The sequence below is a fragment of the Dunckerocampus dactyliophorus genome, chromosome 9, assembly GCF_027744805.1.
Source record: "Dunckerocampus dactyliophorus isolate RoL2022-P2 chromosome 9, RoL_Ddac_1.1, whole genome shotgun sequence".
Lineage (NCBI taxonomy): Eukaryota > Metazoa > Chordata > Actinopteri > Syngnathiformes > Syngnathidae > Dunckerocampus > Dunckerocampus dactyliophorus.
Window position 1 is genome coordinate 10,696,842 of NC_072827.1, and position 14,683 is coordinate 10,711,524.

A 14,683-nucleotide genomic window follows, 5' to 3' on the forward strand; every position below is an offset into this window, starting at 1 on the left:
TAGACATAATAAAATAAAATAAGGTATTTAAGACATACATAAGATTCATGCTCATGTGTGTTGCTGTAGATGTGCTCCGGTGCTAGGGGAACTGAGTGGGGGGAGGACAGGAAGTGACGTTCGGGGTTTCAGAGTCGGGAGGCAGGGTTCGGAGCTGTTTCATTCCAGTATAAACATAAATATACTGTACATGTTCCAGCCTTATAAATAACTTAGTGCACTTCATATTTTAAAAAAGTCAGGATTAACCTTGATGGAGTTCAACTGAGTAGTCAAAATAAGGCATCTCTGTTCATGAAGCATTTGGTTTGATCTTGTTTTTAACTTTGTATGCATCAATGCATAAACTCTAAATATTAATTGGATTGAAATGATGAATGAATTAACAAAAAGAAAATGCTTTATTCTTATAATACAGAATGTTAAGTTAAACTGTTTACGTACATCGAGTATGGCACTGACTTGAACGAATGTGCACTCAGATCATTAAATGGAATGAAATATAAACAAGCATGTCGTTATTCAAATAACTACTGTACATGATATACAGCAAGGACAAACATAGTGTTCAACCACCAAATACATTTTGAAAGGACCAAGCACACACACACACACACACACACACACACACACACACACACCCACTGCAGGGGTTATTGGTTAATGTACTATTCATCACTAGGCTGATAGTAGTGTAACAGATATACTAGTAGTACAATACACATCATAGGTTAATGTGTTTTTGTGTGTATCAGGCAGACAGATATACTGTACATTGTGTAAAGCTCCAGTGCACACCAACAGGAGCGATACCACAGTTGAGGATTAATACGACAAGGATCACAAGGTTTCCATAATAAGATCCACGCTCAGGTGCGAGAAATGAAAGCATCAATAGAAGACTGCAGAGTAGACTGCCTGTCGGAGTGAATGGATCTTTTCGTTTGTCTGATTTGGAGTTTTTTTCCAATTATACCGTAATAGCCTTGGCTGTGATACTGCGTTATGACATGGAATTACAAGAATAGTAAAGACGTTACTAGAATTTTTTTTGTCTGTAAAAAAGTGACAGCTATACAGTAATTCCCCATTTATCGCAGTTAATAGGTTCTGGACCGGAATGTGATAAGTGAATTTCCGCAAAGCGGGATTCCATAATTATAAATGGAATATTTTCAAAGAAAACCTGTTTACAACCTTCTAGATACAGATTTTGACATTATTAGAGACCTCTAGACATGAATTAAGGCACCTACAATCACCTTTACACTCTTATTACCCAATATAGTAAACATAATAAGAGAAAATAAGACATAACAGACTCACACACATTAGCATTGATAGATGTGTGTGTTTTTGTTTTTTTTTTTACTTCCTGTTTTGGACAGTACTTTCTGCTGTGGCTATTGTCTCATCAATGTAACATTACTGACACCAAGTGACCATTGAAGGGTGCTACATATCATCACACACCTTTGACTGCATCTTCTTAATGTCTTATAGTGTATTTTAATTCATTTAGCCATTTTTATACTTGTAAATGCTGGAATTGGGGGAAAAAAATGGACTAATAGGCTGTCCAACACAAGACAACAAATATATTTTTGAAAAAACGTGCGTGTGAATCACAAAGTTGCGAGGAATTATTGTATAAGAATATGGCAATCAGATTAAAGTGCTAATGTAAAAAAAATGGAAACAAAATTTGAGGAAGAAAATGTAATATGCAGTAGGTCCCGGCTTTTCACTAGGATTACATTCCACGACCACCAGCAAATGGCAAAAAGTTAGCTAATAATAAAGTTAAGGGTGTTTTGGGTGGGGGTTTATGATCACTGCCAGCTGTGATATGTGCAGGTGAGTCGTTAGAATTTACGATTTCCTGCATGTGTGAAAATGTCCTGTGTGGTTTTAGAGCACATACATACAAGTTTAGAATGGTTTAATAATATATATATATATATATATATACAGTATATATATAGCTGGCCCTGAATAATAACTACGTGTCCACAAGACAAACATCATTACTGTATATATTTATGAATGAAAAACTTGCAGTCATTTGTCCTACTTTAAGAAAAACACAACTTCAGCAGTGCACATTTTTTTATATATAAATATTCAGCCTTTTTTTTTATTTTTACAAAAGCACTTATATGGTATATGGGTATCCTACGATGCCCTCATGATGCCTGCTTTGTCTCCCTTTTGGTTGCCAAGTCAAGCTCTCAAAGCACACTGAGCATGAATTATAACAAACACGGCGTATTCATCAAAGGCAAAAACAGAAATGCTAACGCTTCAACTCGTCCTCTCGGACCGCCAAAGTAAGTGTAAAACACAAGTGCAATTGGGTCGATCTCCGTGCGCGTGTGCCAGGATGTGTATGTGTGTTAATGAGAGTCATTTCATCTGCTTTGCATCATCATTGGGTAATAAGTTTGATCTTTTTCACTTTCCTTTTCGAATTATGTGTGAATGGTTTAAAAAGGAATATGGTGAATGTGTGTGTATATCTGTGCAGTATATGAGGGTACAGTACAGATGGGCCACAACGGCCACATCTGGTTTTGGTGCCTGTTGGGTCTAAGGCTCTGTTCACGTGTCGTTCGATACTCTGGTCTGGCTTTCAAGATGTTTTACGTGACATAACGCAAATATTTTCAAGCAAAAATTCTACCTGCTTGGTTCAATATGTAGGTTAGTTTTAGATGTTGTATTTACCGCGGGGGCATGCTGGAGCCTATCCCAGCTGACTTCGGGCGAGAGGCGGGGTACACCCTGGAGTGGTCGCCAGCCAATCACATGGCTCTTATGAGAAACAATGTAAGTCCGATTAATCCATTGCAGATACCCCAAAATACCGTAGTTTTACATGCAGAAAAAAATGATAAATACTAAGATATAATTGTCATCAAAAACAGAATACTACGGAACTAGGGTGTTGCAAAAACCAAGGTACCACTATACTGTTTAATGACAACTGAGCATTATTGTCTTTGAAAGGCACAATGTTATGACACACCTTCTGTATTGGTGCTCACTGGAATGTGCCTACTGACGTGTGTCTGATGGATGTATATGAAAAAAATATCACATTTCTATCTTTCAAATGTACAGGACAAAAAAACAAACAAACCCCAAATTAGTTAGTTTTTTTTTACTGTGAAGAAACTTACGTCCATAAATTCCACGTTGGCCTTTGGTCCCGTGGCTTCATTTAGGATTTTAACGGCAACGGGTATCTTGACTGTTTCGCCCTCTGGAACCCAAATCCCCTACAGAAAAAACAAAACAAAACATACAAAAACACAAAACATCAACATCCAATCAAAAAGACAGATGATGCATTTAATTCAATTCAGTTTTCAATTATTTATATAGCGGCAAATCAAAACAGCAGTTATGTCATGGTGCTCTACACATGAAAGTCACATTCATAAATGAAAACAGAGAACCAACTGAAACCCCACATGAGCAAGCACTTGGCGACGGAGGCAAGGAAAACGTCCCTCTGGGGAAGAAACCTTGAACAGAACCCAGGCTCTGTGGGGCAGTCGTCTGTCTCGACCGCTTGGGTTTAAGATATAAAAATAGAGTAGAGGGATAGATGATAGATCATGCCAGAAGTCTTCATCTTAGTCCAAGAAACATAGAAGAGTGTCTCTGATAGCGTATCAGGGGTCAGTTCTAACTATATGCTTTAGCAAAGAGGTAGGTTTTGAGTTGACTTTTAAATAGAGGGAGGGTGCTCCGCGGACAACAGAGGAGCCTGATAACTGAATGCTCTGCCTCCCATTATACTTCTAAAAATTCTAGAAGTGGCAAGTAATTGTAAATTCTGGGAGTGCAGTGTTCTACTGGGTTGATAGGGTACTAGGAGCTCTTTAAGATATACTGGTGCCTGGCCATGTAGTGCTTTATATGCAAGAAGGAGAATTTTAAACTCAGTTCTAAATTTGACACGTAACCAGTGTAGTGAGACTAATATGGGTGAGATATGATTCTGGTTCTGGTTGGATTTGCATGGCAGTATTTTGGACTAACCAAAGCTCTTCAAAGATTTCTTTGGGCAACCTATTAACACAGAGTTACAGTAATCCAACCTGGAGGTCACAAAGGCATGAACAAGTTCTTTCTGCATCTGGTAGTGGCAGGAGTTTTCTGATTTTCTTTATGTTTCGTAAATGGAAATATGCTGTTTTTGACACTTGTGTTTGGGAACTAAAAGAAAGGTCCTGATTAAAGACCAAAGTTTCTGACTGTATTGTGGGGGGTGAGTGCAAGACCATCTAGAGCAGTAATATCATTAGCAATCTTGTCTCTGAGGTGCTGGGGACCAATGACTATGATTTCAGTCTTAGGAGTTTAATAGTAAAAAGTTTGAGGTCATCCGGCTCTTTATGTTGATAAGACACGCCTGGAGTTTGGGCAGCTGATTAGTTTGGTTAGGTTTCATTGACAAGCACAGCTGTGTGTCATCTGCATAGCAGTGGAAGTTAATTGAGTGTTTTCTAATGATATTGCCGACGGGGAACATATAAAGGCTTAACAATACATGTCCTAGCACAGAACCCTGTGGGATGCCATGACTGACTTTCATGTTTCTGGATTCTTTATTACTAATGGATACAAACTGCAGGCAATCTGACAAATAGGGCTGAAACCATTTTAATGCAGTTCATTTAATGCCAAGGGCATGCTCTAATCGCTGTACAGAATTAGGATTTTTGTGTCGAGTGCTGCTGTAAGGTCTAATAAAACCAATACTGAAAGGAGAACTTTGTCTGATACGGTGAGGAGGTTGTTCATGATTTTCACAAGTGCTGTTTCTGTACTGTGGTTCATTCTAAATCCTGACTGAAAGGCCTCAAGTAGATCATTGTTTTGAAGGAAATGGTGTAACTGATTGGCAACTGCTTTCTCTAGGATCTTGGAGAAAAATGGCAGGTTGGATACTGGTCTGTAGTGGATCAAGGTTAGGTTTTTTTAAGAAGCGGTTTGATTACAGCCACTTTGAATGATTGTGGTAGTCACTAGCGACATGATTATCTTCAGAAGAGCTGTGTTGACTAATGGGGTAGTATCTTTGAACAAGTGAGTAGGGATGTGATCTATCTCGCAAGTTGAGGAGTTTGAGGAGGAAATTGTAGAGGCCAGTTCAGAAGAAGGGCCACGCAGTGGCCAAGTGGTTAGCATGTTGGCCACACAGTCAGGAGATCGGGAAAATCTGGGTTCGAATCTCCACTGGGCATCTCTGTGTGGAGTTTGCATGTTCTCTCAGTGCGTGCATGGGTTTTCTCCGGGTACGCCGGTTTCCTCCCACAAAACCATGCATGTTAGGTTAATTAGCGACTCTAAATTGTCCATAGGTATGAATGTGAGTGTGAATGATTGTTTGTTTATATGTGCCCTGCGATTGACTGGCCCGAAGTCAGCTGGCATACATTATGTCTCATATTCTTATTTTATTTTGTCTGCTACAGTGGTGTGAAAAAGTGTTTGCCCACTTCCTGATTTCTTAATTTTTTTTGCATGTTTGTCACATGTTTCCCCTTTGTATTACTATTTTTATTTGTATGTTTTATTGTGTTTCTTTTATTGCATTGAAGGTGACCTCGGGTGTTTTGAAAAGCAACAGCAAACAAACTGTATTATTATTATTATTATTATTATTATTATTATTATTATTACACTTGAATGTTTCAGATCATCAAACAAATTTAAATATTAGTCAATGACAACACAACTGAACACAAAATGCAGTTTTTAAATGAAACCTTTTATTATTAAGGGAGAAAAGAAACCTACTTGGCCCTGTGTGAAAAAGTGATTGCCCCTTAAACATAATAACTGGTTGGGCCACCCTTTGCAGCAACAACTGGAATCAAGCGTTTGTGATAACTTGCAATGAGTCTCTTACAGCGCTGTGGAGGAATTTTGGCCAACACATCTTTACTGAATTGTTGTAATTCTGCCACATTGGAGGATTTTCCTGCATGAAGCGCCTTTTTAAAGCCATGCCACAGCAACTCAATAGGATTCAGGTCAGGACTTTAACTAGGTCACTCCAAAGTCTTCATTTTGTTTTTCTTTAGCCATTCAGAGGTGGAATTGCTGCCGTGTTTTGGATCAGTTTTTGGATCGGTTTGTGTCAGCTTGAGGTGACGAACAGATGTCCGGAAATTCTCCTTCAGGATTTTTTGGTTGACAGCAGAATTCATGATTCCATTTATAACAGCGAGTCTTCCATGTCCTGAGGCAGCAAAACAGACCATCACACTACCGCCACCAAATGTTACTGTTGGTATGATGATGATGTAATGGGACACACACCTTCCAAAAAGTTCAAATTTTGTCTGTATTTTCCTAAAGGTCTTGGGGATCTTCAAGATCTTTTCTGGCAAAATTGTTCTTTTTGCTTTTGTTTTCATCTTGGAACTCTGCCATGCAGGCCATTTTTGCCTAGTGTCTTTCTTATAGTGGAGTCATTAATACTGACCATAACTGAGGCAAGTGAGGCCTACAGTTCTTTGAATGTTGTGGGGTCTTTTGTGACCTCTTCGATGACTCGTTGCTACGCTCTTGGCGTAACTTTGGTTGGCCAGACACTCCTGGGAAGGTTCAACACTGTTCCACGTTTTTGCCATTTGTGGACAATGGCTCTCACTGTGGTTCGCTGGAGTCCCAAAGGAATGGCTTTCTAACCTTTTCCAGACTGATAGATCTCAATTAATCTTAATTTGTTTGATGCTCTGAAACACGTAAGTGTGACAAACATGCAAAGGAAAAAGTTACACAAAGACTAGGCAAACACTTTTTTGGTGACTATAAAGGTGACTATAGGGGTGTTGTTTCATGTCTAGAGGGCTCTAATGATGAGGTGTAAACAGGCCTTTTTTGCTCTAACTAAAAAACATTTGATTAATAAATAAGGAATCCTACTTTGCGAAAATTCACTTACCATAATCAGGTCTGGACCCAGTTCACTGTGGTATATGAGGGATAACAATATCGGTTGTTGATTTATGTTAGTGTCAAATGGGGTAGTCAAGGATATTTCAATAAATCCTCCACCCCAGAAAAGTTTCATTCCTGAACAACCTTTTCATCCCTTTTGTTAAATAATGGCTATGCTCTCCATCTCAATTAATGAATTGAAGATTTCCTCACCCTTGTCATCTATTTTATCTTTACTTCCTTCCTTCGTGCCATCCATACTCCCAATGGGGGTGGGGGTGGGGGGCTACTATGAAGATAAAGTGCATGCCAAATGATTAAAAGTTATTTTGTCCTTCAAAAACCGGGCAAAACTATTTTATCATTTTGAAGTATTCAATTTCACCTGTGATTAAAGTGATTTAGCAGCTGCCAAAGCGGTCAAAGCATTTAAAAAGAGGAGAGAGAATTCAAGTGCCTCTCAACTTTTCAACAAGCTTCAAATGTGTTGCACCTACGCTATGTACCCCCTGCACCAACCCCCCCATGACAGCAGGCTTAACACCTCCAGTAAATGGAACCTCTGATCACAGCATCAATTTCAGGGGCGATTCTTTCTGTTTGATACATTTGCTCCAACGGTATGTGCGGGGCTAATTATTGCTCAGCGAGGTTTAATTTGATCAAAATTAACCGCATTTCAAATGATTGCACGTGGCGAAACTCTGTTTTTCAGTAAGCTCATAACATTTTACAGCCATATTAACTGCCCTAAATGGGGTGCTACCGTTTATTTGTACTGACTACTCCCACAACAAGAATGGGCTTATAATGAGCAGTTTTTAAATTTTTAATAACATATTATTAATTCCCCCTCATTATTTAACTACCCTAAAACATGTCAACGGAAGTATGATTAAATTCTGGATTCCAGTGCCTCATTTAAACGCAAAAACGCTTGGGATAACCAAAATCGTTCTCTAAAAGGACTGAACAAGATGATGTTTGACAATATTATATCTACACTCCTGTGTTCAAACCGTTTATCTAGTAATGTTTAAAAACATGGTTGGATGGATGGATCGGAGCAAAAAAAAAAGACAAATAATGATTCTGGGGTTGTAATTTTCTTGCACCTCCACATCAGATTGTCACAATGGTGGCCACACTTTGACTGAACACCTATTACACCGTGACCACCGGGGACTTCCTGGCCGCTATTACCTATTCTTCTCATCCTCTGCCTCCAGCTTTCCATCACATTTCCTGTCATTAATGATGTTGGAATGCCTTTCTCTTTATTTCTATTTGGTTTAACATCCCATTTGTGATTCGACGCGACCCCACAAATTTGTGGATTTTAGTTTTTAAAAAATGTGTTTTTAATTATATTTTTAATTATTTTCTTTTTTTATTTCATTCTTTTTATTTTAATTTAATTTAATTTTTTTAATTTAATTTTTAAAATATATTTTGTTGTTTTCTTTTATTCCCTTTTTGTGCAGAAAAAAAACAGTAAACACCCACATCTGTAACAAAACAAAACAAAATCAAAATACATGATAATACGTCCTAAAATGTGCAGTCTACATGTACTGCACCATGTAACGTTGTGACATCAGTGCAAGAAGACGGCGGCGCACAGTTCGTTTGGCTACGTTAGCACTACCTTCAACAGTGGATCTGGCCTTGCGGCAAGGTGAACACAAGTTAATATATGTTGTTACTGGAATTACAACAGGCAAGCAGTATGGATTATGTAGCCTTGCTCGGAGAAACGCCTTCTCCGACAGCTAGTTGGGACGCCCCGGCAGCCTGCAGAGCAGCGGAATCGTGTACCAGCAATAGCCGTTATACAGCGAAATTGAGTGGACGCAACCCCACAACAGACGACCAGGCTAAAGGCCAGACAGTGACTCCAGTTCCATCTGTTCATGGATCATCTTAGGTCATCATTCATTAGAGGTGAGTACCTATACATTGTATACTTCCAAATGCGCTTAATGAAAATGTGAGGCATATTTAGGACAAATAGTGGAAGGATGTACTGTATAACATATCGATGTAGTTTTCCTTGTTGCAGCACATTTAAATTGACTACTCTGTCATTTACTTTGTTGATGTTCGCCTTACCTTGTAAACAGTCCCAAAAGCCCCTGAACCAAGGATTTTGACCCTTTTCAGTTCTGTCTCTTTCAGAATGCGCAGCTGAGCTTGGTTAGGTGCTGTCCCACTGGGTGTCAAAGGTTCCACCAGCTGAGGAAACAGACAAATAACATAAAATACTCAGTCAACAGATTTATAAGCAATCAAAAATAAAACACAGCACTCACACTATTTAATACATTTATTTTTATGTCATTGGTGGTCAGTGTGGATCCAATGTTTTAACATACGGAATTCTCATCCAAAGGAAATATGACAACGAGCATAGAAAAGAAAGAGCATTTGTATCATTGCTTTTGAAGTGGAGGAATAAAGCAATGAGGGAGGAAATGAGAGAAAGGAGAAAGATGATATGAAGAGGGAATGTGGAGTGGGAGGACCCTCATAGAAATAAAGAACAGGAAGACAATGAAGATGCCGGCTTAATTCCTGAAAGATGCAAAAGCATACAAAAAGGAAACAATATAAGGAGGATTAGGAAAATAGTTGAAGATGAAATAGAGGAAAGGGAGGGCGTAGATAATCAGAGAGTGTAAATCAGCTAGACTTGGGTGAGCAGCCTGAGTCCCTCTGGCTCATGGTTGTTACAGTTTGATTAAAAACAATACCCATCCTTCATTTAAATGGAATAACAAATCAGCATCTGCAGGGATGCAAACACACGCACTCAAACACTCTTTCATACACTGCAAGGAGCTGTCCAGCACTTGTGCACCAGTGTAGCACACGAGGAGCTGCCCAACTACCCACTTTACACAGTGGTTCTGAAATCATATATCATCATCCATCCATTTTCTATACCGCTTCTCCTCATTAGGCTCGCGGGGGCATGCTGGAGCCGATCCCAGCTGACTTCGGGGTAAACACCGGACTGCTCGCCAGCCAATCGCAGGGCACATATAGACAAGCAACCATTCACACTCACATTCATACCTATGGACAATTTAGAGTTGCGAGTTAACCTAACATGCATGTTTTTGGATGTGGGAGGAAACCGGAGTACCCGGAGAAAACCCCCACACACACACGGGGAGAACATGCAAACTCCACACAGAGATGCCCAAGGGAGAATGGAACCCAGGTTTTCCCGATCAGCAGTAATTTAACAACAATAAAGTCAAAATATGAGCAAAAAAAGTTGCATAATCCAATGAGACAAAGTCGTAGTTTTATGGGAATAACGTTGCGATATTATAAGGAAAAATAATGTTATAATATTTAATTATACATTTAAAATAATAATAATTTTAAAATTAGTTTAAAATAATTTTAGTAGCATAAAGTTTAAATATAAAAAAACAAATATATATATATATATATATATATATATATATATATATAAAATATTATGAGACACAGACAAAACAAAATAAAGTTATATCCATCCATCCAATCATCTTCTATGCCGCTTATCCTCACTAGGGTTGCAGGTATGCTGGAGCCTATCCCAGCTGACTTCGGGCGAGAGGCAGGGTACACTCTGGACTGGTCGCCAGCCAATATAAACAAACAACCATTCACGCTCATATTCATACATTTGGACAATTTAGAGCCGCCAAATAAAGTTGTAATTTTTGAAAAATTAGGTCATGGAAAACAAAATTCTAATGTTACCAGAATAAAGCCATAATTATTTGAATAAAATTTACAGGAACAAAGTTGAAATTGTTGGGAAAAAAAAATACAAAAGCAACAGAAATGGAAAAAAAACTGTAGTTTTAGAAGAACAAACTCAAAATATTAAGAGAAAAAAAGTGATATTCTAACAAGAAAAAAGTCGCAATTTTACAAGAATAAACTCATAATATGAGGAAAAATAATGCCATTTTAGTACCATAGAGTTGAAATATTAAAGAAAAAAAAGTTTTTATATGTAAATATGTATGTTTAAGTCATTATCTTGAAAAAAAACAAACAAAACAAAACAAAGCTGTAATTTGTGGAAAAGGAGGTTGGGGAAAACGGTCTAATATGGGAATAATGTCATAATATTATGAGAAGAAATTTACAAAGAATATTTAAGGAGAAAGTTGAAATACTATAAGTTGAAAAAAAACAACAGCAAAAATGGGAAAACAAGCAAAGAGAGAAGTTGATACTAACAATAGGCTTTTTAACCTACAGTATATCACAAAGCTGAGATGCAGATTTTTTTTTCTAACTTCTTAGCATATCTACAGCACATGTGTTGCTTTACAAAATGGCCCTTGCATCCTTTCATTTTAAGTTTGTGGCGCTCAGTGGGAAAAAAAATGGATACCCCTGTAGTAGTGGTGGTAGTTGTATTAGTCATAGCATGTTCTATTTATTTATTTTAAATGGGACATATCAGCATCACCTTGTCATTTTCGTCTGTGACTCTTTTTGATGCTTGTTTCACACAAGGCCAGTGGGATATAAACAATAAACATTTTTTTGTTTTGGGGGTTTTGGGACCCCCAAAAGAGAGGGGACTTATATTGTAGAATTAATCTTTCTGTGACCTGTGGTTCTTTTCAACTGTTGTTCTTTCAGGACATGTTTTGCTAAATTCCTTAAGTGGGAAGTGCACTCGTTACATAAGCTTGGGGTCTCCCAAAAGCCACATTAGAGAGAGTAACTAGAGAGTAACTTCTGGTAAAGCCATGTCATTTGTTATCATTTGGAGCTCTATTGAACTGTTGTTGAATAAATGAGAGGGACTGAACTACAGAACACAATGTCTTCCATCTTACTTTGAATGTGAAAATAAACAACTGAATTAAGTTTTGGTTTTTTTCCACTTTCACTTTTTTCCCTGTCCCAGCGCCAGCGTCAGTGAGTGACATGTGGCTGTTTTTCCATCTAAGTTGAACAGCTGTCATCGTGTTTATTGTCCAAGTAGAAGCTGCAGTAATTGTACATTTCATCAGAGTTGCTTAAGATTATTTAGATCAACCCCCGGGGATGTTCAGACTTGTCTGCACCCTTAATCACCGAACCATTCTATTTACGCTCATTATATTTGGCTGGGCGCCAACTTTAAAACTTTATCTTAGCTCCAGCGACCAGTGATTTCGCTTCATAACACGCCTCATTCATAGAAGAGACCCATGTTGACACCGTAGCACCATGGTGTATATATATGTAGCAAGAAGGGATGCACATTAAAAGTAAAAGTCAGGAAGTGTTTCTTGCTTGAAGTATCCGCCGCGCGGCACCTCCGATTGTACGCGAGTAGCACCGTGCACTGCTGGTTTGATGCAGGACCTAAAAGCTGCATAACCCCTCCATAATGGAGCTCTCCAGACCCTAGAAGGCAAAGTTTGGACACACTCCTTCGTCACCTGGCAAAGACTCGCCTTCCTGGAGAAACTGAGACAGTCTGACTCGCTGAACACGCATGGGTGTCCAAAGTGTGGTGCATGGTGCAGGGTCCTCTGTGGAACATGGCTCACTGCAGAACGAAACTAAACAAAATCCCGCAAAGGTGGAAAAATAGAGCAAAAAGGCATAATGTAACTAGCAAAAGCTAAAATGAAGATACTAATAACTAATAAAAAAACAAAGATTTTTTAAAAAGTTTGACGCCATATCAAACGCCAATTCCGCAACTCTACAGAGTGATTTATTTTTATTTTTATTCTATAATATATATAATGATCTACATAATAATAACAGAATTGTTATTTATTATTATTATTATTATTATTATATACAGTATTATTATAACAGTGGTTTACTTGGAGGACAAGAGGTTTAGAAAATGGATGGATGGATGTTTTTTTTGGTCTCCAAAAATGTGGACAATAATATTGTTGAGCATCATATTGTGGGACAATAATCATTTCAAAATGCTCCTGCATTGTTTTGTGAATCAGTTAAATCAAAAAGTTTGTTTGTCCGGTTTGTTTTCATTGTACTTAAAACTCATGTTAAAATCATGTCTTGTCTCGTTCTCGTGGAGCCAACCTCGTGTATCGTCTTGTCTCGTGAGTTGGATGTCTCGTGACACGCCTAGAATATGGGGGTATTTTTCACTTGACCTGGTTCTTATACATGCGCAGCTTTCCAAATGGCCAAGACTAGGGATCTTGGTGTCAATGATGATGCACACCTTCTGCATGCATCTACTCTTCAGTACAACCCTACTGTGTTTCAAGTCTTTGGCACTTCCACTAGTGTGGCAATGAGGGTGCCAGTTTAAATGCTCTCAGTTTTTCCCTCAGCTGTTCTCAGCTGCGGGATCATAACACGCCTGCCTGCATTGCTCCTCAGCTTTCTGCAAGTTCAGTCATGCTCAACTCCCGGCCTGCTTTGCATACTCCTCCTCCAGCCACCTGCTTCCCTTTGACGATGTCTGCCATTATCCACTCTCCCATCAATCTCCGCATCTTGAGAACATTCAATAAGCCACGGCTGGAGTACCTGTACAGTTTTTCTGTGCACCGTGAGTCTCCGAACAGAGTAAAATGACTCAGGAGTATCTTTGTGACAAACATAATAGGAGACAATAAGCCCTCAGTACATGGATAATGTGCCTCAATGCTCCCTTTCCATGTCACTTGTGCTTTTACTCTGGACCATCCACGTTGAAGAGTGACAAAGTAGTAAAACCAGGCCTTCATTTCCAGTGTAAAATAATACAATTTTCCTGAGTTAAAGAGGAGCGCTTTCTCCTCCACTAATGCTGTAGTCCAGTAATTTTTTCTGACAGCATACTCTTCAGGAAGCTGAAACTAACACCTGCGTCTCTGCCCCACAGAAACCTTTTCTTGAACCACAGTCACCATTTGAGGACATGGAGTTGGCTATAAGCTCTATAGAGGATCACCTAGTACATACACACACATGCAGACACAACAACGTGTCAACAGACTGGAAGGAGTTGTGTTAAGAGGTATTCATAAATGCAAATTCTTATTTTATATTCCAGTGCATTCCAAATCATACACCACACTATCATACACTAACCTTCTATCATGACTAACTTTAATGGGAACACATTTGTGTTGCAATTCCGCAAATGGGATGCGTTTTTTTCCCCCCCAATTAATACCTTACTTACCTCTGTCTCCAGGAAGCGACGAAGGGCCCTTTTCTTTTTGATGTTCTTCCGGCGCACAGACACTGCCACGCTCAGCACAATGATAACCACCATGAAGAGGCCGCCGATCACCCCTGCTGCGATCAGAGGGGTTCTGAGGACAACAAATCAGAGGGAAGAGAAGGACGAGCGATGATGCGAGTCATTAGAATGGATGACGGATAAGCCATTGGTAAAAGTGGACGTGAGGCAGAGGAGATTACCTAGGGGGAAAAAAACCAGCAGTTTTTTATCATACTATGCTGGCAAAACACACACATTTTGGACACAAAGGAAAAATTAAGGACCGGGTGAAGATTAAATCCTTTGTAGTTTGGCTGCATTGCAGCGTCTATTTTACCTGAAGCTTTGCTGCTGAGGTTTTTGTTATATTATTGTTATATAGGGTTTTTTGTCACTAGTAATACAAATACTATAGCAATAGTCAATAGTCAATAGTGTGGCCTGGGGGGGCCATTTGCAAACCCGGTTTCTATTGGCCCACGGCACATTCTAAAAATATAATTTAAC

The 14,683-nt window shown here is 38.8% G+C and overlaps 1 protein-coding gene across 2 annotated transcripts in view; it reads right to left on the minus strand.

The window, feature by feature from the left end:
* Positions 1–14,683, minus strand: part of LOC129187512 (receptor tyrosine-protein kinase erbB-4-like) — a 357,011-nt gene that overhangs the window by 36,741 nt on the left and 305,587 nt on the right. For both annotated transcript variants that reach the window (XM_054786945.1, XM_054786944.1), the window contains exons 17-19: positions 14,135–14,267; positions 9,076–9,198; positions 3,183–3,281 (exon numbers count right to left, since the gene is read on the minus strand). In XM_054786945.1, coding sequence (XP_054642920.1) covers positions 3,183–3,281; positions 9,076–9,198; positions 14,135–14,267 — 355 coding nt within the window. The remainder of the gene's footprint in view (positions 1–3,182; positions 3,282–9,075; positions 9,199–14,134; positions 14,268–14,683) is intronic.